At 45.3% G+C, this 27133-nt stretch overlaps 1 protein-coding gene across 3 annotated transcripts; it reads right to left on the bottom strand.

Annotated features, from left to right (window-relative positions):
• Positions 1–3424: 3424 nt before the first annotated feature.
• mrtfab (myocardin related transcription factor Ab) lies at positions 3425–27026 on the bottom strand. Of its 3 annotated transcripts, XM_086138346.1 has the most exons (20): positions 26933–27026; positions 25528–25577; positions 24946–25113; positions 12612–12677; positions 10365–10420; positions 10021–10096; positions 9643–9801; positions 9042–9205; positions 8845–8967; positions 8588–8656; positions 8329–8513; positions 7988–8159; positions 7293–7676; positions 6570–7202; positions 6145–6345; positions 5981–6073; positions 5713–5853; positions 5498–5590; positions 5265–5325; positions 3425–5162 (listed from the first exon to the last, which is right to left on the bottom strand). In XM_086138346.1, exons 3-20 carry the CDS (start codon positions 25091–25093, stop codon positions 4609–4611), a joined length of 3378 nt encoding a protein of 1125 aa, XP_085994472.1. In that variant the 5' UTR covers positions 25094–25113; positions 25528–25577; positions 26933–27026; the 3' UTR covers positions 3425–4608. The 3 variants fall into 3 exon arrangements, with proteins under 3 accessions (XP_085994472.1, XP_085994473.1, XP_085994474.1); XM_086138347.1 differs by lacking the exon at positions 5498–5590; XM_086138348.1 differs by lacking the exons at positions 24946–25113; positions 25528–25577; positions 26933–27026 and adding an exon at positions 14795–17296.
• Between the last annotated feature and the right edge of the window lie 107 nt (positions 27027–27133).

The raw sequence follows: 27133 nt of genomic DNA, 5'->3' as shown, positions 1-27133 counted from the left end.
AATTTTACCTTGACCAATTTGGGTACACTACGTCGTATGTCAGCCAGGAGTAGCGTACACAGTTACAAGTAAATTAATATAGTGCAAAACCTTTAATACTACCTATCTTGAATGTAATTGTATTCGGAATCTTATCTGTTTGTTTTCACAATAGAGTTTTGATGTTGACATTGGAGTTCTCACAACAAAAGTTCTCAAAATGACATTAATAATAATAATAATACATTTTATTTATAAGCGCCTTTCAAGACACCCAAGGACACTTTACAATAACAAAAAACACAAAACAATACGGGTTGAGCAGCGGCAGCCAAAACGCGCCAGCTCAAGAAATTGAGTGATACAACGTGCCCCCACACAAATTCTTTTTTTTGCAGCTCTAAAAAGTACTTACCAACCCATGGACCTCAAGAGAAAAAGGGAAGAGTCAAAGGTGGGAATTGGAGCTGTGCCACATTAATTATTGAAGTAAGGGAACACTTAAACATTTTAGTTCCACCCTATATAAATATAAGATAAGATAAGATAAGATAAGATAAGATAAGATAAGAAAACGTATAAAATAGATTTAAAGAATCCTTATGGAGAGTAGAATTCTCTTCTGTTTAAATGGCTAGCAAATAAACGGTGTGTGTGTGTGTGTGTGTGTAATGTTTGGAACCAGGAAGTCTAAATAACTCCAATTAATTAGTGTTTATCTTTTTCTAGAAGTCTATTCGCAAAGGGCCTGTAGGTGTCCAATTATCGTGTCCCCCCCCCTACACATGCTCTCACTCTCTCCAATGTGTTGAGTATTTAATATGAATAATTCAAAGTGTTGATGAATATTCATATTTTAGCTTTTTTTTTTTTTTGTATATGTGTGTGTGTGTTTGTGTCTCCACTAATAACACTTGCTCAAATTCCGCTTCTATAGTTATCACTGACAATCATGCAATTCCTCTGAATAGTAAAAGTGCCAAGTGGAATTTGAATGGTAGGGGAAAAGATTTGTGCTGCCAATGTTTTGAGTTGCGAGCATGGTCATGGAATGAATTAATCTCAAGCCACCATTGCCCTTTTAAACACTCGGTGAAATGAACTAGACAAGCTACTACTTTTTTGTTGTTGTTGTTGTTTTTTTGCTCTAAGCTTTGCTCATGATGAAGCATTTTAATGAAATGCACTCAACATTGTTCAGTTAACCAGCACTTTAGCTGCATTTCTAATGTTTGTGTGCACACGCTCATTTATTCATGCGACCACATTTTAATATGAAGGGTGCATTCGCCGGGGAAATGGAAATGATCATTGCAAATTAAAAATCCCTCACGAGGTTTGGATTCAATTGTGTTTGCTCCCCTTGCATATGAAAGAAAAAAAAATGTATATTTGCAGCGATAAAAAGTTTAATTGACAGACGTGTAAGGTTTGTCCCTTCCGGCATTGAGAAACTGCTTTCTTTTGGATGCTCATAAATGCTGTGCGTGTGCTTTGAATAATAATGCCACATGATGCTTTGCTCATGCACAGCAATGGCCACAAATACTTTCAACGTCACATGTGACTAAATATGTAGAAAATTTGAATTTGAAAACGTGTTTGCTGGTGCAGCAGCACTACAGTTTTAATATAAAAGGATGTAGGTTGGTAAACTTTTGATTGAGATAATTTCCTTAAAATCCCTGAATTCACCTCAAGCGTGATGTAATCCCGCAAGTTTTGATGTCCACACAGAGGAAAAAAGCAAACGGTGCCAAATGGGACGGAGAGTAATGAAAGTCTGTTAGTTACGCGAATGCTCCCTGATGTCCCCCCCCCCCGAGCGATTGACTGCACTCTCACTTGGCCAATTAGAAAAGCAAAGACAAAAGAGGTCAATCGTGTCCACGGGGCGCAGAATTAACAACAGCAGCGCCACCCTCATATGCGGACATTACGCAGCCATCGTTGTTTATTTGATGCTTGCTTGAGGTCAGCTGATCGGCATACTTGTTGAGGAATCAATGTGGATATTTAGACATAGTCAACGGCGCATGAATACGCTCATTGGACAGGAATTTAGAAATGTAATAATGTTCACTTTTGATTGAAGAGATCTTTTAATTTACAATACAGACGGTACTAAGAGCTGTTTCTATTTTTTTGTTACAGTGGCAATAAAAAGTCTACACACCCCCTGTGCAAATGCCAGGATTGTCTGGACATAAATGACACCAAGATAAATCAGAAATTAGGAATAAACTTCAACTGCGAGCGGCATTGAACCTGCTTTAAAAGCCTAAACCAGGAAAAGCCTGCTAGAAAAGCTAATTTATTTGGTGCTGACCGGAGCCTCTTTAACTTGTTTACCTCTTTGAAATGGTTTACAAATGCAAAGCAAAGCCTTTGGCACTGTCATCAGTATAATGTGTGTGTGTCTGTTTCTGTACTAATGCCCTTTTGGACCTCACTGTCATTGGTGACCTTTTCCGAAATGAAAGGAGATGCAAATTTGCAGCTTCATTTCAGACCCGCTACAAGTCATTTCCACCAGCAGCTCCTGTGGGCCCGCTTAGTTCGGGCAGAGCGCCACCGGCATCCTTTTCTCCACACAATCGTAATGAATCTCATTTGCCCGTGCCTTTGTGTCGACCTGTCCTGTTTCTGTCGCCATTGCCTCTGAAGTTCTGCAATTATTTTATTTGACTGACCGATACAGTGGCTGCAGCGACGGTGGACCCGCATCAGTGGGATGAAGGATGGAGATGAGAGCTTCGGCAATCGAGGCCCCGTGGCACTTTTGGAGCTCAGCGCAGTTCATTAGCGGCAGGGCTTTGGGACTTATCGGTTTCGCTATAGGAGGTCGTGAGGCAACATCGGGGAGCTGCTTCGACACGCGTGTGTGCCGTGTGTTGAGAATCTACATGTGAGCTTCAGCATGGGATCATGAGTGTCTTTGAGAGCTGAAGGAGAAGTCGGCTGGTGCTCCAGGGGATTGGGAGCAGCCAATGAAAGTCAAAGAAGACATGCAAAGCTCTCTTTTCAGTCCAGCTATATGGACGGACTATATGTAGAGGTCACTTAACAAAGAACTCCCCAATCGGTTAAACCTCTTAAATTTTAGTGTGCTGATCTGTGGACATATTGGTTGAGTTTAAGCAGTTGGTCCCCTGATGATCATTGGCCACCTTAGCGTGTTTTATTGTGGGAGGCCTAAGGCACACCTGTGCAAAAATCATGTGGATCAATAATCAGAATCTTGATATGGGACAACCCCACAGTGTCTTTTTTCTTACTTTTCAATTGTAAAATACAATATGATAACGGAAGATTTGAAGGTACATAATGCAAATCTTTTGTCGTTTGAAAATAATGTCTATGCAATGGCGCCCTCTTGTGGCGAATTGCAGTTTGTGGTCACCCTTCACTTTGTTTCAGCAATAGTAATGACTTGCACAAGTGGTTACTAGGATTTTTTTGGTTTATTAAAAATAAAAAAAATAAAAAGAAAAAAGGGAAGGTCCAAGTTTTGGGAGGCCCCGCCCTCACCCCATTCCCCCCCCCCCCCGCTGGCTAGCTCCACTAAACAACCAGCAAAGAAAAAAAATTGCCAAATCAACAACTGATAATATACACCCCATATACAGCAATACATAGTGGTCTACCATGTTAACAATAATGCATAACCTCAAACGAGGCTTCAATTGAAACTGTCGCCACTGATAAGGTTCATTTCAACAGCAACTGACAACCAATGACGGTTGTGCGTGTTTTTTTTTTTTTAATTCGCATGGGTGGGCATCAGGTTTCTAAGGTAATGGAGGGAAGCCACTGACAGCTGCCTTTCCCCTCCCAGCCCCTTAGCTGATCACTCACATAACATAAAAAGTGGCTTCGCCCAACATTCGTCGACTGACCTGAACGCCCCTTTAAACCGATTTGACTTAAGTGCAAAGTTGAGGAGGCACTGACACACTTGCGCTTCACGCACACTTCCATCTGATAGTACAATGTTGGATGGGTATTTGTTTCCTTGAAATGACTGATTCATTTTGGGCAAGTGAGCACGCAAAATGGTACGCAACTTGCTGAGGAACCCTCATTGGAATACTGCTCAGATTACTTGAAGCCCACCACATAGTGCAGAATATAAACCATTAATAGAAAGGGCTGTGTGTATGTGTGCGTGCATGGGAAGCCGCTTGAGCATTCATCCAATATCCTTGACATCCGTTGCTGAGTTCCATGTACTTGTGTACGCTTTGTTCTCACTAAGGGCGCACTAGTAGGGTCCAGGAGGCCACTAGTGCATGACGCAATACTCGTGGATGGGGCTGGTAGTGTTACCAAGTGCAGCACAGCAGTTTGCCAGTAAGGTTTAGTTTCATACTATTTGGCCAAAAGTGTCACTAATAGTGGAAGAACGATTGAACAAATAAGACAGTGTCATTCTCTGACTGCACTGTATTATCTTCCTATCGAGGACAAAGTGAACCAGTATATGGTCTTTAAGATGGATATCAAGGATATCAAACAAACACCGAAACAGCTTCCCATATGTGTGTGCCAGAAAGCCCAGCAGTGATAAGAGACAGCATAGAGAAGGTATCAAGGGGGAGTCGGAATACCGCACGCCGTCATCTGAGGCTACAGACACGACTCCAAGTGTAGCTGCAGGTCCGTGCTGTCCAGGAAGTCAGCAGAGAAGACACTCGGCGGTGTGTGCGGAGCCAGGGGAGTCAGGCTGGTCCCCCCGTCTCCTCCCCCTCCCCCAGTACTGCTCCCGCCGCTGGAGTTGGAGCTCCCCACCATGGAGATGTCCAGCCAGTCCATGCTGTCCAAAGCGGCGTCCCCAAAGTCCAGCCCTGCAGTGTGGGTTGAGAAGCCCAGGTCGGACGTGTCCATGGGGGAGGGCGGGTGGTCCAGGATGCCGGCGGTGCTCAGCATTTGGCTGTGGAGATCGTCGATGAGCGTCAGACCGCCGCTGGGCTCCACCCCGAGCAGCGTGGAGCTCACCAGGAAGTCCTCCAAATGACCTCTGCCCGTGCAGGGCTCCCTCGGCGGGGCAGGAGGGGAGACTAAGGGAGAGGTAGGGGTGGGAGGGGAGAGGTGCAGAGGGGACGGTGGGGAAGTGGGCGTGGGTGGGTCCGAGTGTAATGGAGCGAGCGACGGGTCCGGGTTGGCCTTAAAACCTGTGATTTCTTTTTGAGGGCACAAAAGGAAACGAGTTCAAATAAAAAAAATTGTGAGTATGTATCATTGTATGGAAACACAGCTTGAAAATGTTTGCAACATTTTCGTACCTCCACTCCTGAGAAGGATGTCAAATAGGTCGTCCATCTGCTGACAACTGACGTCGTTTCCCTGCAGACCGAAGAGACCGTATGACTTGGGAACGGTGTACACATGAATTTGAACACGTGCACCACAACACAAACTGCAGTAAGAAGAGATAAATGAAGTGCTGCAACAAAGCGAGAGAGCTCGAAAGGGAGTCAAAAGAAGGGCATCCAGTAGCGAAGGAGGGAGGACGTACTTTGGAACGCTGTGTAGGAAGAGAGGTGTTGGGTTTGGGGGAGGGAGGAGTAAACAGAGTGTGTCGGTCATAAGATGGACACACCCGCTCGGTCTGCCCGGATGGAGCGATGAGAGGAGAAACGAGAGGGAAAACGTCAATGAATGCGAGGAAGAACGAAGAGCGGCGAGGGAAACGGAGACGAGCGTGACGCGCGCCGGTCGCGCCGACGGTACCTTGAAGGAGGAGATCAGGCTGCTTTGGCTTTCGCTGTCCGACAGGTCGCTGAAAAAAGGCTGTAGGGTGGGGGGAGCGGTCACGCACGAGCTGGCCGTCGCAACGCCGTTGATGTTCACGCGGCGGTCTGCTTTCAGTTCCTGGGGGAGGTCATAAATAGCACGTGTCGATCAGCTGAATCGAAAGTTTATTTCAATTTATATGCAAGACAAATAGAAAAAAAGTGCGCGTTGATCATCGTCATCATCACAGAGATCGTAGTCGTACCTTTTTGACGAGCCCGCTGGCGCCCTGGCTGTCTTTCTGTTCTTGTGATTGCTTGTAAGTGCTGGGCAGCTTGTTCGGAGTCGACTGCAGTCTCTGGAGGGAAAAAGCCCAATGAAGGACGTGTGCGGTGTGTGCTCACAAGTACGTTTAGTTCCGGCCCGTACCTGCAAAGTGACGCGTCCGTTGCTTTTGGTCTGCGAGGGCCTTTGATTCTGGCTTTCCGCCGTGCTACTGGTGAGGGCGATCAAGTAGTGGTTGCCGTTGGTGTCGGTGACCAGTGTGCCGCCAGCCTTGAGGAGGTCTAGCGAAATAGCCTGAGTGTGAATCTGAGTGCCGCTCTGTTGGTTGATGAAGACTGGCGCCACCTAACGGGGGAAAAAAACATTTGGTTGTGAGTTTCTTTCACTTTTGTCCTGACTCGGCTGATGTTATTTTTCAAGTTGGAGCAGAATTTTGGGATTCCTTCCTGTGCTCGTGTTGCCTGACTATTTCAATTACTGCGCTTGTTGGAACCAGTGTGAGCAGTGTCTCCTGGGACCACGGCGCTTTTGCTTTGGGCCACCGCGTCACACACGCCCGTCATACTTGCCTCAGTCTCAGTTTCCTGCTTCACCTTCACCAGGCCATTGGGAGGCACGGGAGGTTGGATGGCCGGAGCTTTAATGAGTGTTTGAGGTTTAACATCTGAAGACTTCTTGGAGTACTGCATAGGCTGGACCACCCTTTTGCTTTGGGCCTCCTCCCTTACACCCGTCCTACTTTTCTCAGTCTCGGTTTCCTGCTTCACCTTCACCAAGCCGTTGGGAAGCACGGAAGGTCTGACGGCCGAGGCTTGAACGAGCGTTTGGGTTTTCACATTTGGAGACGCGGTCCTCTTGTTGCTTCCTTCCCGCTCCGACGACACTCCTCCCGCCATCTTTCCCAGCTCCAGTTGCGATCTGAGCGTCTCCACCAGCCTTTGCTTCTGCCTCAGCATCCGGGTCAACTCCTCGATCTGCTTGTCCTTCTCCTGCAGCATCTGGTCTTTGTCCAGAGAGGATGAGTCCATGGCGACCGCAGAGAAAGGCTCCGGGGGCTTAACCGAGCCGGGTGAAGACCTGTGGAGGCTGCATGAGCTCTGACCTTCTTCTTTGGGCTTACTGACTGGTAGGGAAAGAGGAGAGGTGGTGGATGGCTGCTGGGGAGAGGGATGCAGGGTGAGTTGAGTCAGGGGAGAGCTCACCTGAAGAAAAGAAAAAGAAAACAGCACAAAACATCAAATATTTGGCGGAAAAGCCTGAGAGACGAGCTTTTTTTGTGACCCGGCGCTCACCATCTCGCCAAACATGTCTCCGTTACAGCTGGTTTCATCTGGACTCAACCCCGCTAATGAGCGTTCAGATGGCGAAGGAGACACGGGCGGGCTGGAGCTGGTGCTGCCAAAACGTATGACTCGACCAGGAAAAGACTGAGTCAGTGGGGACAGAGCCACCTTGAATCCTCCTCCCTCAGCCTGCGAGGGGTCGCATCCCGCGGCCGCAACGGTGCTCGATGCAGAGGCGGCGCTCTGATGGATGGGTTGTACTACGTCATTTTTCGATACGGCCGCAGGGGTGGCGTTCTGCTCTTGGTAGTGGCGGAGCCTCTCGATGAGATCGTTTTTGGTGCCGGAGACGGTCAGACCTCGCAGTTTCAGTTCCTGTTTCAACTCAGCGACCTGGAACAACAGCGGGAGGGACTCACTTTACTCAACAGAGTGGAATGTCTACAATGTTTTGGTTAACAGCGGCATAGACATTCATTTTCATTCAAACTTTTTTGGTTGTCGTTTGTTTTCGTGTCCAGTAGAACTGCTCTGAAACGTTCGGCGAGGTATTTATCAATTCGATTTTTGATGCTACTGTTTATCTTTGATATTAAACTCCAGTTCGGATCAACCCTGAGACCTGAACTTAGTACATATAGCACAGGGGGTCCCCGGTTTATGGCAGTTTCTCTCCAATGGCGGCAACGTAACCTAATATTTACTTTGAACTCATCCAGGTTGGCGGGCAAAGTGGTCGGTTTGGCCCCTCCCACCGAAGTTTGGCCCTGGCGTGCATTCCCATTCGTCGGGGTTGAGGTGCTGTTGGGGGCCGTGGGAACGTTGCGAGTGGGGGAAGGGCTGGGGTTCGTCGGGAGGGGCTGCTCTGGTGCTGGCCTGGGGGGGGGGGGAGAACACACAAAACCAAGTTTATGTAGATGACATCCAGTTCCATGTGGCGCGAGACTGATTGCCTGATAGAATTTTGCTTTTATTATTCAGACTTTAGGAGTGAAAGCAAACACAAGACGATAGCAGTTGCGGGAGGAGAGATTATTACACTCACTTTGGAGGCGCAGGCAGGATGGTGTGGTAGTTGTAGTGCTGCTGTTGCTGGTTGAGAATCTGTAACTGCAAGAAGAGCTGCTGCTGCTGGAGGAGTTTGGCGTAGGAAGAGTCCATCAGAGGCGGGCGCTCCTTGTCCGCCTTCTGGTCCGGAGGGATGTACTGGTGGTACTTCAGCTTCTTCACCTGCAGGTCATGGAAATGAGTTACTGGAAGTGAACATCCTTTAGCCTTGTAAAAAGAGAAACAGGCTCGTTTACTTTGGGTTTGCTGTCCTTTGCTTTCTTGGATCTCAGCGGAGGACGGTCAGAGTTCGTCTTACTGTGAGACTGCAACCAGACATTGTGAGAATTTGAGAGTTCCTTTCTGATTCGATACTGCAGACATGTTACTTCAGATCAATACTTAGTTTTGACAACCAATCTTAGTGCGCTCAAGAGACTGAGTTTTACGGTATTTAGTGTCGCAGCACACACATCGAGAATGAGACAGATTCTGATCAATGAGTAATTCTCACCTTCAACTGCCCAAAGGGTGTGCGGGGGGTTATGGTCCCGTTTGCCACTTTCACGGGTGGGGGTGAATCTGACCCGTTTGCCACAGGAGCAGGAGGCGGCTTTGGAGCGGCCTGCATCACAAACTGAAGAAAAACAGAACATCTCACTCGTTAGATGAAAATACACGCATTTGTTTCATCGTATTCTTGGACAGAACCTGTGTGGGCGACATGTCTCCATTCTGGGCGAGCACTTCGGAGGGCGATGACTGCGGGACAGTACTCACAGGAGAGTCGTGATTGGCCAGCTGGTCGGGTGACAGCGCGTCACTGCTGTCTTCATCCAGAGAGGAGATCTCTCCTCCGGCTCCCTTTGGGGAATCTGTAACAGACCAAATACATCCGGCGGTGTCACTCTAACTAAGGGGGCGGCTTGCAAAAATAAATAAATAGATATATAAATAAAATAAAATAAAATTGGAGAGACATTACACATATTGTGTTCTATTACCGCATTTTGTTATTTTATTTTTGTGCTGTATTGTATTGTATATATATACCATGTTGCAAAAAAAAAAAAAGGGACACCATGTTCGCACATAGCTTGTGACATTTCTCTGCTGTTGTGTAACACACAGTATGTGATGTTACAAATTTATGAGGAAACGTTTTAGTCACAATAATAAAAGGCAGCGCATGAGTTCATGGGTGCAGATTCATGAAACGTACATGTTTGATGTGAAAGCAGATAAACCCCAATTGCCTGGTGTAATTAAAAAATTTAAATTAAAAAAAAAACATGGATGGAGACATAGTTACCAGGTGGCGAGTGCTGATCAGGACAGACAGACAGGATGTTCTTGTGCACCAGTTCGATGGGACCTGGTCTGTGAGAGATCTTGTCATTGAGGTCGTCGGCGAGCCGAGCTCTCTTCAGCTGCAGCTGTTTGGCCTGCAGGGAGGGCTCTGCCGACGTCTCTGCGGAACAGACATGCGCAGGTAAGCCGCGTGCATATATAGGACGAAGACCCTTTCTCCTTTCACGAAAGCAGGGGAAATGCGGGGCGACATTCGGGGCTGAATTTGAGCCTTCGGTGTCAGGTTAATTGTGTATTAACTTTCTTTTTTTTTCTCCATGCCAATTAAAAAAACACGAGTATCATAAAGTCATTTGAAAATGAAATGACAGACCCTCACCCTCCAGAATGTGCATCCTGACCAGCTCAGAGCGCTCAGGACGGCTCCGGATCTTCCTCTTGAGATAGTCTTCAGTCTGTCCGATAGCCATCACAACAAGCAGAGAACATACGATGGGGACATTTGTTATTTCGCAGGCCTGGAATTTACTGCCGCTTTTTCTGGAGCGGAGGTTTTACAACAATGGTACCTTTTTTTGGGGGGGTGGGGGGGGGGGGGGGGGTGCAAATTAGAGACTTACAAATCAGAACTCAGAATTCCCTGTTGCATGTACCAGGTACATGCAAAGGTAACTCATTTTTATTCATTATTTATTCAATTTTTAATTCAAGGGATTAACTCACCCTTGCGCGCTCCAGACTCCGCCGTTGCTCATGAAAGGCCGCCGGGCTCTTCAGTGCTAGGGTGGGGGTAAAAATAAATGTTATAGAAAGTGGCAAATGTGACAAAACTGCTAATGGCTGAAGTGGCTGCAGAAAGGGAAGGTCAGAATTGTTATTCCGAACCACGCGGCGATGATGATGACGACGTGTGCGGGAGCATAAGCACAATCTTTACAGACATGGGCAGCACAATGTATCTTTTACATAACTGTCTGAAGTGCGGCAAATGTTCATATTTAATATAACCTGCCCGCCAAGCATGATTTGAAAGGATGTTCAATTTTAAAAAATTGTATTTAGAATAACCGAGCGGGGTATCCAAATTGTGTTGTTTGAAAAATAACTGCATTTAGGGAAGGATATTGAACAGACAGTGGCAGTTGGGAGTGTTGAAAGAGAGCTATCGTTTGATTGGTCAAGGGCTGGTGAAATCCATGCCCGGGACACGCGCGGTGTCGACATTCTGACCACGAGATGACACCCAGCGTGGGAGGGTGGGAGGCATTCCTCGTGTCACAACCCCCCCGGCCGTTCTTAAGAGGAGCTACATACCGAGCGTGATGTAACAAGACGCCTTGACGTCACGACACGACCTTCTGTCGCAGTCACCGGGTGACACGAAATGACACGGAATGGGATGTTGACATTTCCAGTGGTATACGGTCACCTCTACGATCGAGTGTGCGCCGACTCCCTGTTGACTTCGAAATTCATCGTGACACTTTGCCAGTGTGCATACTTTTGGATGTTATTATTCCTGTATTCATCGTCATCGCTCCCTCCACTCTGCGTCATCTGTTGTTGTCTTACCGCACTACTGGTCTTGCTCAATGATTGTATTTTGGATTTATGTCCAAAAAGAGTATTGTGTTGTTGTTTTTTGCTATTGCTACACACTACTGGAGAAAATATGGAACACAGAACAGAAGGGAGAGATAAAAGATGTTGATGTTGATGCTGCGTATGTGCAAACAAAAACGTGCGAATGACTTCAGATTTTTCTCACTGGCATTGTGAATTCAACGTACAAGGCTGTATCGTTTTGTTGTCAGCCTCAGTGAATATATATGCATTATTTTCCATAACAACTCAGAGAGTGCTTTTGACATTCATGTCATGTCTTTGAAGAGTCATCTGTGTCCCCGCAAAGTCTATCAAGGTCGGCCGCTTGCAAGCAACAGCTTTTTTTTTTCTCTTTTCATTTTGCCTCTGTACAGTGTCAAATTATGAACAAGCAGGCAAGTGAAGCAAGTCCCTTTCTTCAGACCAAACGGTCATTAATGAGAAAGTTTCTCACTCGCACTTCCTACGGCTGCAAACCACAATTTGACACTGTGGCTGAAGTGACAGTTCAGTAGAGTGTATGACCAAGAGGATCCAAGTTTCTCTTCTCCCGCAGCGCACCCTCAATGTCAGGAGCTGAAATATCATGTTTGGTTCCTGTGCACTTTATGGGATCCTTCCATTGCAATAATTCAACATGGGGTCTTGCTCCATTGGAGGTGGCAGTCAAAAAGGACTGCAGAGAACATTCATGAAACTCGGAGCAAGGGAGCGCTCTGTTTAGTCTGCATTTGCACATACTGACAGTGGCGTATTCCGCCGAGACACTTTAATGAGATTGGCAGTGGGCCTTGTAACTTGTAAATGGCTGCACATAGGTTTAACTAAACCGACTTAAGAATGCACAAACACACACACAAAAAAAGAAAGACGCCGCAGTGCATTTTGCATGTTCAATGCATCTTCATTTCCTTTCTGTGAACATTGACCTCATCTTTACATCATGATCACTAGATTGAGAGTTCCGCGATCTTACGTTCCGTGTGGCTACATTCTTTTTTTTTTAATCTTAACCTAACCCAACTCTCTGATGTGCAAAAACCCCGAAACAGGAAGTTGGATGCGGCAGAGGGGAAACTGCTCGTTTTGATAACGTATGTGCAGAAACTGAATGAGACTAGCTCAGAATTTAATGACTAAGACACACAATGCAGAGCTGAAGTCTTTTCGAAGAGATAAGAAGGGTGGCAACTAAAGGGGGTTATCGTCATTAGTCACAATATTTTGCAGTAGACGACTGTAGTCTCATAGGTCATTGCACTTGCTCTTTGAGCACCTTTTGAATATGTTTCTAGAAGGCACCCGAAAGGCTTTTCTTAGTATCCGTCATCAGCGTTTGGATATTAAAGATACGTCAACACTTACGTGGCATGATCCCTTGACTGACCAGCTCCTCTCGCGTGCGCCTCTGTTGGAGTTTGAGCTGGAGGACTGCATGGAGACGGAGGAGGTGAGGGAGGACAGAAGGGCAAATCAGGGTTAGTCGGTGAGATCACCCCCAAAAAAACAAAAACAAAAAGAAAAAAGGGGGGGGGCTGCAGTTTGTTCTTTCTTATTGTCCCACGGATCCAGAGTCCATCGTCCACATTTAAATTAATAAACCGGCACAGGAATCCAGATGCCTTTAGTTTGACATGCAGAAGTCACACTTTCTAGCAGTTAATTCTCCCTTCAACTCAGCCCAGTCTTTGTGAGGTTTTCTTTAAGGCGACAAAGGAGGCGGGTAGAAGGAGGGCATGAGTAATGTACAACACACTTCCTCTTTCTTATAGATTGTTATAGTTTTCTGCCCATGTGCATGTGCATAGATAGCCCCTAAAATGCAACAAACCATCCGATGGTACGGCAAAGCAAGATAAATCAACAAAAGAACAAACAAGATAATACTTTGGAAGAAAAAATAATATGGGAATCGGTCCAGAATAAAGTCGATCGGGCCATCTTTTTTTAAAACAGGAAGCTCTAGTTACATAACACAAGAGACCGAGAAAGAGAACAAGACATAAGAGAACAAGCGTATGTGTATGCATATGTGTGTGTCTCTCTCTCTCTCTTTATATATATATTATGACACACACACACACACACACACGCGCGCGCGCACACACACACACACACACACACATATATACACAGCAGCTGTCCCTGCTGAAAGAGTCTTCGTGTGAAGTTGAACATAGCACCAAGGCTTGCAATTCAAGCACGCCTCTATCAGCCTGCTAGTTTGAGGACAAGCAGCACCTGTTACTTTGCGCTGACAAATTGACAATATTTGTACTGGTCGGGCCAGCGAAGCGTCCGCGCCGCCGCATTCGCGCTCTGTTATGACAAACGTCTGGCCGGCAACACGGTAAACGCCAGGAATTAGCTTAGGCCCGCGCACGTAAATGTCCTTCCTCGACTCGAAAGCCTCCCGAGAGATCTCAACTGCTCTGTTTTATTTACAAATGTATACACACTGCCTCTTTGGGGATCAGAACAAGCACAGGAGATTCACCCTTCTAAGTAAAGACACGTCAGTTCGTATTCACCAATGTAAACACCGAGACCGAAACACAGCCACGCGTCTTCAGTTAAACCGTACGCCTGCACAATTGTGCAGCGGCTCAGAGATTAATTCTCCCTAAGAAGTAAACACACTTAAGAAACTCACGTGCCGCCCAAGTGTGCCATAGAGGAGGAGGCCGCGTCAAGAGGACGGTGCCATGCCAACAGGCACTTCCCGAGATTAATTTTATTTTGGGAAAGAGAACCTTACACTTTACCTGGACTTTTATCTTGGCATCTGACCGACACCACTTAACTGAATTATTATTTGTTGATCCATTCCTTGTCACTTGGTGGACCCGCCCCTCAATAATTGGCGAAACACCAAGAAAACAGTTCCAGCAGTTTCCACAGTGCATCTAAACAACGTTCTCGGGTCTTTTAACATCGTTTTTCACTTTGACCTGCGGGGTATGTACACACTGTCAGTGATGATGTTAATATTGGCAAACTCTGGAAATCTCCTGTTATAAGCAGACGGCACATTCAGTGGCTTCACACTATTCCGTTCATCTGTGAAAGCCGACAAGAAATACAGCGGATCAAGATACACAATAGGCGGCAGAAGAGCTCTGATCGGACGCCGCCATTTTAAAGCCAGCGTAGGATGACGTCACTGCTCATTTAAGTCAAAACAGAGCACGCGCAGACCGGACGAAGCTTGGCTACGCTCGTTCGGATTGGCCAAAGTCATATATTGGCGTTGTGAAAGCGAATGAAATGTTGGTGTTTCTAAGGAGCATTTTCATTCCATTTGGTCACTCGGATTCATTCTAATCGGAATACATGACTACGTGTAAATTGGCCAAATCTGCTTGCGGGTCATGTACTGTGTTGAAAGTATTTGCGAGGGATAGAATATGACATTCTTCCAAACGTTACTTTCGAACTCCAGTTAACTATTTATATCACGCAAATGCGGACCTAATGGGAAGACTGAACACAAATCAGCTCGAATGTCCTGTGCCTCGATTGAGTGCGTGCGGCGATGGATTGCCCACCTTCTTTCAGGCTATGATAGACATGTCTATCATGATCCATCCTCACTCCCGCCTTGTCCATGTCATTGCCCATTGGAGGAGAACCCAACGGGGAGCGTTCAAAGGACAGGCAATGGTTGGTGTCCAGCATAATCATTTAAAATGGAGATGAGTTAGTTGGCAAGCATTTAACTTCAAAGCCACCTTCCTCTTCTTTGATTCGACAAAATAGCCCAGTTGTCCCTGTAATAAGCGGTCTTTGGAGCGGTCTCGGAGAAAATGTGAGCCAAATGTCCTATCGAGGTCCGGAGCAAGCCAGGGCAGAGCTCTAAAAATGAAAAGGGAGGGAGGCTCCTCTTTCAATGCGTCGCTTCTCTATCAATGTAATCGATTGGTCTGCCTCGCCGTCTCGCGCCTGCGTTCCCACTCTCTTCTCTGCAGTGGCGGCCGGCAAGTCACGATTAGGGCTGCCAAGTGAATCTTCCCCCCTGAAGGCTGTAGAAAAGAAATCCACAGGGCGAGTCGTGGGCAGGAAAAACAAGCCGTGGGAGGAAGAGAGGACAGCAGAGAGCTGAGCAGTGCCCAGTGAGCCTCTGCTGTGGCTGCGGCTCCTCCTGCATCTCAAGCGAGCGCTTGCACACATGCAGTAATGTGCGCGCGCGCACACACACACACACGCAGGCAGGGGAGTGTTGCCGATAAAGTTCTCTTGCTCAGCTGTTGCCATTCATTCAATGCTCCAGGCCGAGGCAGGCAGGCAGGCAGGCAGGCAGTCACTTGCGGAGCAGAATCAAGCGCCATCATCATCACTCTTAAACAAGAGTCGCAGTCAGAAATTCCTTTTCCCAATTGGCAACTGATAAAATTTGTCAAACTTGGTTGAAAGGCGCAAGTGATAAGTCAGACACTTGATTAATGGAATTGTGAGTGCTGTGTTTATAGTTTTTTGTACAACCGCGGCACTCGTGGTAAAGCTCAAGAGGAATGACTATCGAATGTGGAAGCTTATGCTCCCTGGTCTTGTTAAAAAATAAAAAAAAAAGTGACTTGCAGTCTTGTTTCACCGAAAAAGAGGCCGCGGGGCGTGCTTGAGGCTGACGGTAAATTGCCTCCCCTATACGCTCCACCCTCAACTCTGTTTTAAATAGCATGACCAGCTGGCAGTGAAGGGGGGCTATATTCAGCGTGGGATCACCTGTGAACTTACAGGGTAAGGTTACTTTCAGGAAAACACACACATAAACTCATACTCTAAGAAGGAATGAATGGTTTCGTGAGCCAAAACACTGCTTCTATTTCATATGCAGCACAGAGCAAAGTTTGTGAATTTATAAAAGAGTACGATCTAACACACGCAGACAGAACCGACCAGCACGGTCAACCACTACATCACACAGGTGACTCACAACACCCTCACGCAGAGCTAACAGCGGCCCTGGACGAGAATACCTCACAAGAAGGCCTCAGTGTTTTCAGTCCAGATGCTCACAGTCTGATTCACAGTCTGGACAGTGCACGTGCGCGCGCACACACACACACGCGCGCGCACACACACACACACACACACACACACACACACACACACACACACACACACACACACACACACACACACACACACACACACACACACACACACACACACACACAAAGGGGTGACAACACACATCGGTACAAGGAAGTAGCTGTATGGGCGGAGCAATATAAACAACACAGTACTCATCGATTATGTCTCAAGTGATTTTTGGGACACCCCATCAAGAAAGGCCCTGGATTGCCTCCAAAACGCCCGTAACGATAAGTGACTCGGATATTGGATAGATGGGAATGCTTGTGGCAGAGATTTGACAAAATCAGTGGAAATGATGTCAAATCGCATTATGACATCATCCGGGTGCCGCAGTTTCGATGGGAATTTTTTTTCAATTCACAGCATCTCAAAGTGCTCTCGCTGTATTTACATAAAAATTTTGTTTTAGATAGCTACTGAGTTTGGAGATGGGAGCACAGGGACATTCGCACGTGATATAAATAAAACAAACCCCTGCCCTGCTCGCAGAACTGCAGAGGAAAGGGTACGCTAACATTAGCATGCGTGTTTAATTTGTGATTACTCGCCGGGTATCCTCAAATGTTAACAACTATACTAAACTCGATGAAAGAGCGACCAGATGTTCTGGTTCTCCTCGCTTGTTGTTTATTTGAGCGATGTCACTCTTATTTATGGGTTCAATCCCGTGGGGCTTTCCCAGTTTCTCACAAAATTATTTGGAAGGGGATGTCGTTTTGCAATGGTTGAGAAGATACAGAAGACGACTGTAATAGGGCTGCTCCCATGAGGCAAATCACTTAAGATGCACACCAGACATAGAGTACCAAATTTCGGCTGCATTTATGCGCAGTTTGAAGACAATTTAACAGCCAAAAACATTTCGCGTAAGCCGTGGCAAGGGCTATCATAGCTAAGACTTTTGAGAACATTCCATGAAAGGTATTTGGCCTTGGACATTCTTATCTGGCTCTTTATTTATCCTCCACTGAATGACTTTTTTTTTTTTTAAATAAAGGAAATGTGAGCAGCAATACTACACTGTCTGACAGACTTCCTTTGGATTCGTAAAATGAACTGCAATGCCTCCTCCGCAATTTCGGAAGGTCATTTTAACCTGGACCGCTCGGGAGCTGAGTGTTAACAATAACTCCTTGGCAAATAGTCAATACTTGATAAGATTCGGTGTCAAGGAACCTTAAACTATTCCCAACAAGCCAGCACCGTAACCCTTTTCTGTGCACCGCTTCCCGTACATTTTGCAAGTTATTACAAACGCTACACCGAAAGCGTTCCAAATGTAGTAAACACACCTCATCCCGTAACCGCTAACGAACAAGACCAAGCAAGCCTCAATCAACCCAACGGCGCGCTAAAGGGGATCCTGTCAGAAATGCAGCAGTCTAAGTGAGAATGGCTGTCCATAAATAGAAGAGGCTCATGTTTTCACTTGGCCTGCAGAGGATAAGTTATCCATGCAGTGACTAGCAGTGAGGTGGAGAGGAAAATATATGTATATGAAGTATTTTCCAGGCTATAGCTCAAGCTTGGTGCCAATGATCCATCAAAAATTGTGTCAACCTCAGAGGTCCACGGTGCTCTCTCTCTTTTTTATTTCCTTGCTGAAAGGACTTCCAAATGCTGAAGGCAATGCATGGCAACATGCCCAAAAAAACCTAAAATAAAAAAATAAAAAATAAAATCCCCAAAACAATTAACAGAACCAAAACACGAAGCAGGCGAAGTGTCAGTCACACCAGCTATTAACATTCCAGCCGAGAAAACAGACGGTGTTGTTCTCCTTTTTTTCCTGGTTTCCTCCCTTCTGGGTCTGCTGCGGGGTTTATTAGCAGTGTTTGCATTTGGCCGGGACCCAACACAGTAACTTTTGGGATTTCTTATTGTTGATCTACTGACATTACTTGGGACTGGGAAGAAACAAAGCCCGAGAAATCAGGAGCAAAAATAAAAAATAAAAGACAGTGAAGCGAGTCAAAGTGTCTATTTTGGAACCAGGATGCTTCATTCAGGAGAACGTGCCTGCTTAAGCTGTCGTCAGATGCATGACGAGACACTCGACAAAGCGTTGAATATGACGCTCGAATGTAATCGGAGCGATAGAAAGGCGGCACTTAATCACTTAGTGTACTCCCTCCATGTTTGTACTGGAAAGGCCAACGTACCGCCAAACCCATCAAGTCAACTCCTTGCGCATTTGCGAATGAAGCCAAGGGAATCCAAAAGATATCGGAAGAATGCTGCAGTTCCACACAGCCATCCAGTTTCCAGAGCGCTTTTCCTCATGAAGACTCGTGGGTGAGCTAAATGGCAGTTCTAGAATTCCCGACTCCCTCCCTTAAGTGCCAATTGAGAGATTTGTTTTGTTTTTTTTCATCCAACAACACGCTATTGTTGATGCCACCGTTTCATTCAATTAATACAAAGAAATCAACCAATAAACGTGGTGTGGAAAGACACTTTGGCCCGTCACCTCCACCCACAGATTGTATCATTTTGTCACCGCGGCGACATTTTAAAGGTGACGAAAATGAAGCTGCTATTCTGTGGATGAAAAATATCTGTGCTCAAAAAGTCCAAAGTACACTAGCGGGACAAAAGAAGACTTTGGAAGTCACCTGAGTGCTGATCATTTTTTAGCGGGTCTTGGAAAGTTGAAGAGTTCTTTCTTAAGCAGGGCTGCAGTTGCAACCTTCACTCTTTGTCGCCGCACGTCCATGAACGCGGTCCAACTGAGGTCTAAATTGAACACTGTTGAAGGACACTGCGCAGAATGAAATCCAGAAGCGGAGAGGCCAGCTGGCAGCTGCTCCGACATAATAACACGGACCTTCGCTGTACACCAGCACGGACCCGAGATGAAGCTGTTGTGAGCACATGGGAAATTCCGAAAGAAAGAAGAGTGAACACAGCAGCAGGACGACAAGGTTGGGCAGTTTGTCACAAGCGGTTGCATAATTCCAACATCTGAAAGTAATTTTCTTTGTCCCAAAGCCCCCTTAACCTCCTACCCTACTTGCAGATGAACTTTGCTCGCCATGTTTCCTCTTCAACTGGCTTTCCAATTCAGTCGCGCTAAAACGGACCGAGGGTGGGTCTTACTAAGAGTGTTTCATCAGTTTAGAAAGAGAGAAGGTTTTTGGCCAGGCCTAACTAATTCTCTTTTCGACATGGCGTGTATGTGTGTGTGTGTTCTTTTTTCTTTAAATTGGTCTGCGGTATTATAGTCCTCTTTCTATTTCTGCCTGTAACATCCAATAATTAAAAAACAAAACAAAACAAAACTGCACACTGACTTCTTTCCCTCAAGCCAACCTGTAAGAGTAGTACACATTTCCATTATTGTTATTATTTTTTTTGGTGTGTGTTAAAGGTGCCCCATGAATGGGCCCCCAAATACCTCAATATACTTCTTTGTATAACTTCTGAATAAACGTTGCCAAAGATGCTTGTTGCATGCGTCAAAGAGTGGCAGTAACGCACCTAAAACCAATATTTAAAAAAAAAAAAAGTCAGTCAGAGAGGTTAAAAGGCCACTTAGTTGAGGCACAACATCTTTAAGAGGGCTCAAACGCCATCTTTTTAAAACACTTGCCCGGACAAGTGATTAATTGCACCAATTATCCGGTTGGTGTGCAAAAGCTAATCCTAACTTTTGTTGTGCAATATACGCAAGACAATTTGGACAAATTATAGTCTTGGTCAAACACTTTCAGAGCAATCATTAACACTTCCACATGCTTTCATGGTGGTTTGCGGACTGCACCATATCATGACGCATGATTTCAACACTTTGGGAACCTTAAGGCGTATGTTCAAAGTGTGTTGTTTCTTCAGCGGCATGAGTGGGCATGCGTCTGTGGGTGTGCGTTGGCCATCGCTCCTGTTGTTGCTAGGAGCAGAGCGCCGAAGCGCCGCTGAGATCTGATTTTGGCTCATCCTTCACTTCTCATTATCCAACAGAGCTTTCTTTTGTATCGCAAATCAAAGTATGCTAAAGTATGTGTACTGGATGTGTGCAAGGGCTTGTTGAAATACGACACCGTCGGGGCAGGAGGGCTGGCAAAGCCTGTACGTGCACGTCCGCGATTCCAAAAAGTGACATGAGCTAGGTAGCCCGCCTTGGGTGATGGTACAAGTCTGTGTGTGTTGGGGATGGGACGCTGTTGCAGAAACGTGTGCATTTATTCTACAACAATGTCGATCTTGCCACATCCTGCCCCTCGAACTGCAGTTGTTCAAGTTCATTCAAGTCCCTGTCACGGCAAATTGGTGCATCACAAGCATGAACGGCAGCCAGGATGTACAGGATCTACCTTTCAATTCGCTACGTGTTTATTTACCCAAATATTCCAAAAGAAGGATATTCTAGACCTGTGACTTTAATCCCATGATACTGCAATATTTTTGCTCACGTCAATATCTAATATCGGTCCACACCTAAATGTCATATAAAAACAATAAACACTTTACACATGGTGACACTGGACAAATCCTTAAAAAATCAGTGCCCCAAAAAAGTAACTGCAGCTCTATCGTACTCCGAGATCTTACAAGACCCCTGTTCAAACTTTTGTGCAACAACTTTGGTAGAATTCCAAAGTGCATGACCTCAGCGGTGTTCAACTTCAGATGTTCCGCTGTAAAGATTATGACCTCATTTTGGCAGTGAAGTCAGGACAAACATTGGTTGCACAGCAGTCATAGCCCCACAGGCCGGTCTCTATTAATTACAACTCAAGATTTTTTTTCCTGCCATGCTAAATCATCCTTTTTCAAGACATGGAACTATTTTCCTAACCCATTCTTCCCCCTTCCAGTCTGACAGAGTGCCGTGTGGCTCTCCGCTATTGGCAGCCTCCCCATCTGTTACATAACAATGTTCCCCTAAAACGTAGAATCTCGCCGAAGAGTCTAAACGCACTTCCGACTCCAGCATGTTGCTATCTGTACATTTTAGGTGTGAGGATGAAAACCCCTTCGGATTCCTATCAGCCTCAACCCAGCCCTCATTACCTAACATCCCCATGCCAGCTGAACCTATCTTTTGTCATTATGCAAAAGGGCGGGGAGCAAGGGATGCGATCTGTATCTGTCTTTGTTTACATGCCAGGATGATGTGGGCTACAGAGGAAGAAAAACAAAACACTGATGGAATTTCAGCATCAAGTCCTCCCTGCGTCTTGCCAGTGCGGACTGAAAGCAGCTGAACACGGTGGCATTAAGGAACCAAAATGAAACGCTTGGCCTTTTATTAAGGCCGTGGTGGCACATGGGGGTGAAAATAAATTAAAAGTGTCAGATTAGAGCAGAGCCTGTGTTGTAATTGGAGCTCATTGGGTCATTTCAACCCTCACTTCTTTCTACCAATCAGCCTAGCGTATGATACATGTCAGCTTTAAAATTGGAGCCACAATCATCCCAAAAAAACAACCAGAAGACGCAAAGTCATCAGTCTAACATGTATGCATGCATGGATGCATGCAAGCAATCTCACCACACCCGTACTCAGCAAGCGACTACGAATTAGAATCCGCTACGTGACTTCTCCAGCACTGAAGTCGTTTAAAATACAAAAAACTTGACACTGACGTTACCTGACAGGAGAGTCATATCCCTCTGGACCATGCCGAAAGGAAGCGTCACCCTCCGGGAGAGATTAGTTTTTCATCCTTCCAACACAGGCATGGTAAACAATGTGCAGAGGGGGGGGAATTTCACAGCTGCAACAACAAAGTGTTGCAGAAAAGTCACATTAAACACAGCAGCCACTAACTCCACAGGTTGCACCTCGCGTTGCCTTTCTGTAGACTGTCTACAAGTGAGTGCATGCCCCGGCAGAGAGGGCGTGTGTAGGTCGGAGTGGATGACAAGGTCCACCAATCAGTTTCCATCTCTCTCAAGAGGTTTTTTTTTTCTTTACATTTCTAACTTTGCAATGTCATTTACAAAGAGAGCATAAGCACTCCTAGTTGGTTGTCACTTTATAACTTTTATGTATGTATAAACAAAAAGCCTCGTCTTCTTCACTTGCACACATTTTGAGCTTTTCATTTTCCCCTCACGTTCCTTCGGTTCCCTCTCCGCAGTTATGCAATCGTGACGTTTCAGAGACCTCGCCCCCGCCTTCCTCCCTGCACGTCCTTCTTACAGCTTTGCTGTGCGGCGCACCGTCCCATACGCCAAAAAGCTTCTTCAACTTGCTAACAACAACCACCATGTTGTCGTCGGAGCACATTTAAAGCGCTAGATAACAGGAAAGGTTTTTCCAGCCTTGTTCTCATTTGATCAGAGACAAAACACACACGCAATATATCTTGCAGTCTGTTTATTGCTAAGGAAAGGATCCTTGTGCAAAGAATGCTATTGCATAACTTGGGTGTGAGATAGAAAGCTTTGATCAGCTTGACATTCCACTTTGTCTCCCAGCCTACACTACAGTATGCATGCGCACATGCCGCCTGAAAGCATCTGCGAGCGTGATTGCTTGCAAGACCGCTTGCTGCAACACGTCTGCCTTGCGCTGCTAGATTGGAGTAATAAATAAACTGATGCCAACAGAGGATGTTCAGCATTGGGGAGAGTTACCCGGAAGCTATCTGTGTTACCGTGATCATAGGCTTGAGGACATTTCTTTGATATACTGTACTTTTAATAAGCCATGATAAAATGTTCAATAATGAAACGTCTCAAATCCAATCTAATGCATTCACAGATGAAAGGTTTACAAAACTCCAGTGCTTATGAGTCATTGTGGATAACTCCGCCGCTGCTGGAAGTCCCAAAATGTGGTAAATGATTTACAAATCTATCCTTGCCCAATTCCCCTCCAAGGCAAATTCACAAGACTTCAAACAACCGTGTCTCCGCTCTGCATGGAGCAACACAGAAGTCGCATATGGACAGGCACAGTATGTACTCCAATCTGGATCAATGTAGAAAGACAATGGACACTGTTAAACCTGGCAGTATTTCACCATCGGCGGGAGGGCCACAGTCAACATAGGGTATGAATGCAAATCTTTGTGTGTGTGTGTTTGCGTGTGGTCAACACCCGAGTTTGACCAAACAATGTGATTGTGATGGTAAACGGAATGCTAGGCACGAGTGCAACCACAATGTTGCTACCTGTGGAGGCCTCAAAATGAATCCGTTTGACAACTCATCAATCATCAAATTCATGGACAGCTATTTTAATCTTCAAGTAATCGTTTCGAACCGTGAATTTAAAATTGCCCAACCTCTCTGATTTCAGCCGTCAACATGAATTATTCTCTGATTTCTGTAGTCCTAGTGATTTTTTTTCCCTCTTCGCTAACAGGAGAGGAAAAAATGTGTCTAACTGGTACATACTGGCACACAGGGCACATCGATCAGTCAATGGAAGCGTTGGCTCATCAATTTTCTGTTCGTGGCAGGCTCAGACATTCCTTGCCTTACTTTTGGTCAAGAGGAGCAAACATTTGGAGTCAAATTCCCTCTGCTTCTGTGAACGACTTGTCATTTGAGAAAAAAATAAAAATAAAAAATCTCAACAAAATGAAGGAAATAACTACAAAGGACAACACTTAAATAGTAGACTTAAATAGTTAAATTAATTCCGACAACATCTCAATGTGTTCCAATGAGACTCGCAGAAAATATGCTCATAGCATTTCAAGCCAAAACCTGCTCAATAAATAGTATTTTACACTTACTTTTCCTCTTCCCACAAAGGTGCTTGCACTGAGAACCCATTTTCTTTTATGATGTAAGCAAAGGGACCTCAGCCACACCCCTTCATAGTTATCCTCTTTGAAAAATCCCAAAATGTCCACTGCGGTACACGAGACGCTTGTATCCGGTGGATGGGAGATATTGACAAATGTCCTTCACAGAGGACAAATGCTTAATTCCGCTTTAGTTGGTGTTTTTAACCAATACCAAATATGTCAATAACAATAATTGTCTAATGAACAGTTATCTGGAAAAAAACTGGTCCTTGGATGTCTCACTCTGCTGAGGAAAATTCTCAGTTAAAAAAAAAAAAGGCTGTTGTACTCGAATCGACTGTAAAAGAGAAAAGCCTCGCTTACATTCCGATGACCTCACTCTTTGACTCACACGCGCACGCAAAGCTTGTCCCCAGTCTTTAAACAACCTCCATGCTGAGGTAAACTGTCCACTGAGAAATGAACAAGATGTACAAACACACTGACATTTACCTTTTGGTTCTGGCAGCAGTCCCCCCCCACCGTCAACGTACTATTTTACCTAAACATTTTAGAACATGTTATCTGTTAACATTTAATACACTTGAAACGCAGGCAGAGAACTTAAAACCAAAGAAAGCAAACCGCAATGCTACGGGAAATGTTTGATGTAACATTTGAACATTCCTGGCTGTCACACAAACGTAAATAGACATTTACCAGTGAAAAATCTAACTCAAATGAGTCACACAGAACATACAAATGTAATAAAAAGGCCACAGAAAACACCAAACCCGTTTAAGGAACTGCTTTCTGCTCAGTGCGATTTGTTGAACCGGGGATGGAAAACAAAAAGGGTTGAATTTGGTGGGTTGCTACGTTGTTTTTGTCGTTTGAGGGCATCAAGAACTCACCATTCTTACGTTCCTGCAGCCGCAGCTCCTTTGGAGCAGGCTGCAGGGACAGCTCCTGGAGCTCGCTGGTCACTGCCTCGCTTTGCGGGTTGTGGGTGGAAACACCCGCCCCCACGACTTCCATGCTGTCGGCTTGTGGCTGCAGCATTGTCAGGGCGGCGCGAAGACCTGAAACCAAATACACTTTATATTGAAATTACATCCCAATTGCATGTTATTCATGGCATATTAAGGCAACAGCTGCCTATAAATAAAATCAGAATGCACTCTGAATATTACTGGCCAACACAGTAGAAAAGAAGAAGTATATATTTTTTAATATTGGCAACAAAAAAAAAGCTTGATTTCAGTCATGCTCGTGCACACACCCTTCCTAGGCGTCTTTTTTTTCTTCTTCTTTCTACCCACCAATTTTGCTGCTGTAGACTGTAAATCTCCCCAGTGTGGGAAAATAAAGGATATCTTAACATGGACGACGAGCAGACAGAAGGAAAGACAAGTGCAGCAACATATTTTCGATTTCAAGCATCAAGATGAGGAGTGAGAGGTTCCTGCTGAGTCATGAGCGGGAATCAGGCTTACCAGATTCACTTTATCTTAAAAGGGTGTGCTCCCATTCCAGCAGGTTACAGCTGTTGAAGAAGATCAAAGAGACAAAAAGCATTCTTTAATATTATGGCCATAATCTTACTCTGATCCTACATTACTGGGCATCCAAAATTTTCTTGCCGGGGTACCCCACAGGATGGTGCCATTCTCCCTAAGCGGGGATTGATTAACCAACGCCCCTGTGCCCGAAATCAGCTGAGCTACTTCATCCATCACAACATACTCACACGGTGGATGTTTTATTTAATGACTCCATGCTTTAACTTGGGCACACTAACTTCATCCTCCATTGCAGCCAGGTCATCATAAAATGAGAAACTGCTTAAAAAAGTTAACCCACTCCATGAGATGCTGTAAGAAGTTGAAATACTGGACATCATATGAAACTTCAGAAAAAGCCACGGTTCTGACTTCCAAATTTAAATCTAATCCGGAGGATTTGTCAATGACATACAGATGTGGTTCATGACCAGCCAACGTGATATGCACATGAGCTGGTGGTACGCTGGACATCATAGGTTGTGGATGCAGTCCAATGCTCATTGTTTTGCGCCAGACTGCACCGCCCCAGCACTAATTCATCATCATCATGAAAATAGTTGATGTGTGTACATACGGGTACAGTGCTTCAGGTATGTGCATGTTTAATTGTCAGCTGTTTACTTTAATATTACCGGTACAACAATGTATGAAGATATTTGTAAGCATTTAAAATGCTGTTAACAGTGTTTTGGGATCATAGTTTGTTGTATAGTCATGGTTTAAACAATTATGATCCCTTTTTGTGTTAAATACACACATCATCACTGAAGATGCTTTTGTAATACACGTTTTGAATCGTAGAGAGACTTTTTATTTTAAAAAAATCTTTATGGCGACCACATTAATCAACCAACTGTCCGAAATGATTCCCAAAGCAGTGGCCGTGAAACATTTACCAAGTGTTCGCTCAAGAGTCCACGTTGCAGGAGGCATGCCCGGAGTTGTCATGGGCGAGCAACAAGCCTACAGCTGTCACTGACCAAAACAGACACACGAGCTACGCTATTGTTAGCTTGCCGGGTGGGAATGAAGTCCAGCTAACCAAAGACAAACCAGACGACAACACACAAAAGTATCATAAAAATTCATGTGTAGCATCAGTATAACTATGCACGAGAAAAAAAACACCGTCTGATGATGAAACCGGTTAGGCGTCCACGCTCGCTTCGCAGATCCAGCCCAAGTTAGCAAAACCAGATTAGCATGCCACAGAACACTGCCACTAATTCTTAGCTAATTCCCTGCTCACTGCTCGCGTCTATCACGCAGTGGTTTTCGAGATGACGCACTATTTAACGACGTAACTGAGGTGTATCAAATATGTCATGACTCTTACTCATAATGCTCGCCAGTAGTGTGTTTTCGTCTGCGAAGATACAGCTCTTGACACCCCGGCCGCTGCACTTCCTGATGACAAAGGAAACTTTAACCTAACCGGAAAACCCTCCTCTACGTGGTGGAACTCTTCAATATTCTATCTTGCTGAATTGTTGTCACTGTCCCGTGGGACTATAATATTCTGTTGCCATGAACGCGC

This window comes from Hippocampus guttulatus, chromosome 19, assembly GCF_054856545.1.
Source record: "Hippocampus guttulatus isolate MCC_2025c chromosome 19, RoL_Hgut_1.0, whole genome shotgun sequence".
Lineage (NCBI taxonomy): Eukaryota > Metazoa > Chordata > Actinopteri > Syngnathiformes > Syngnathidae > Hippocampus > Hippocampus guttulatus.
This window is presented reverse-complemented; position numbering and strand designations above follow the sequence as displayed.

What these genes read in the sequence shown, in the direction of transcription:
- mrtfab (XM_086138346.1), bottom strand. Translation starts at nt 25,093, where the DNA reads ATGCTGCAGCCACAAGCCGACAGCATGGAAGTCGTGGGGGCGGGTGTT. An exon ending in CAGTCAAGGGATCATGCCAC is followed by an intron (nt 10,421 to 12,611) that starts GTAAGTGTTGAC and finishes CCCCCACCCTAG; the next exon opens with CACTGAAGAGCCCGGCGGCC. An exon ending in CACCCTTTGGGCAGTTGAAG is followed by an intron (nt 8,657 to 8,844) that starts GTGAGAATTACT and finishes GTCTGGTTGCAG; the next exon opens with TCTCACAGTAAGACGAACTC.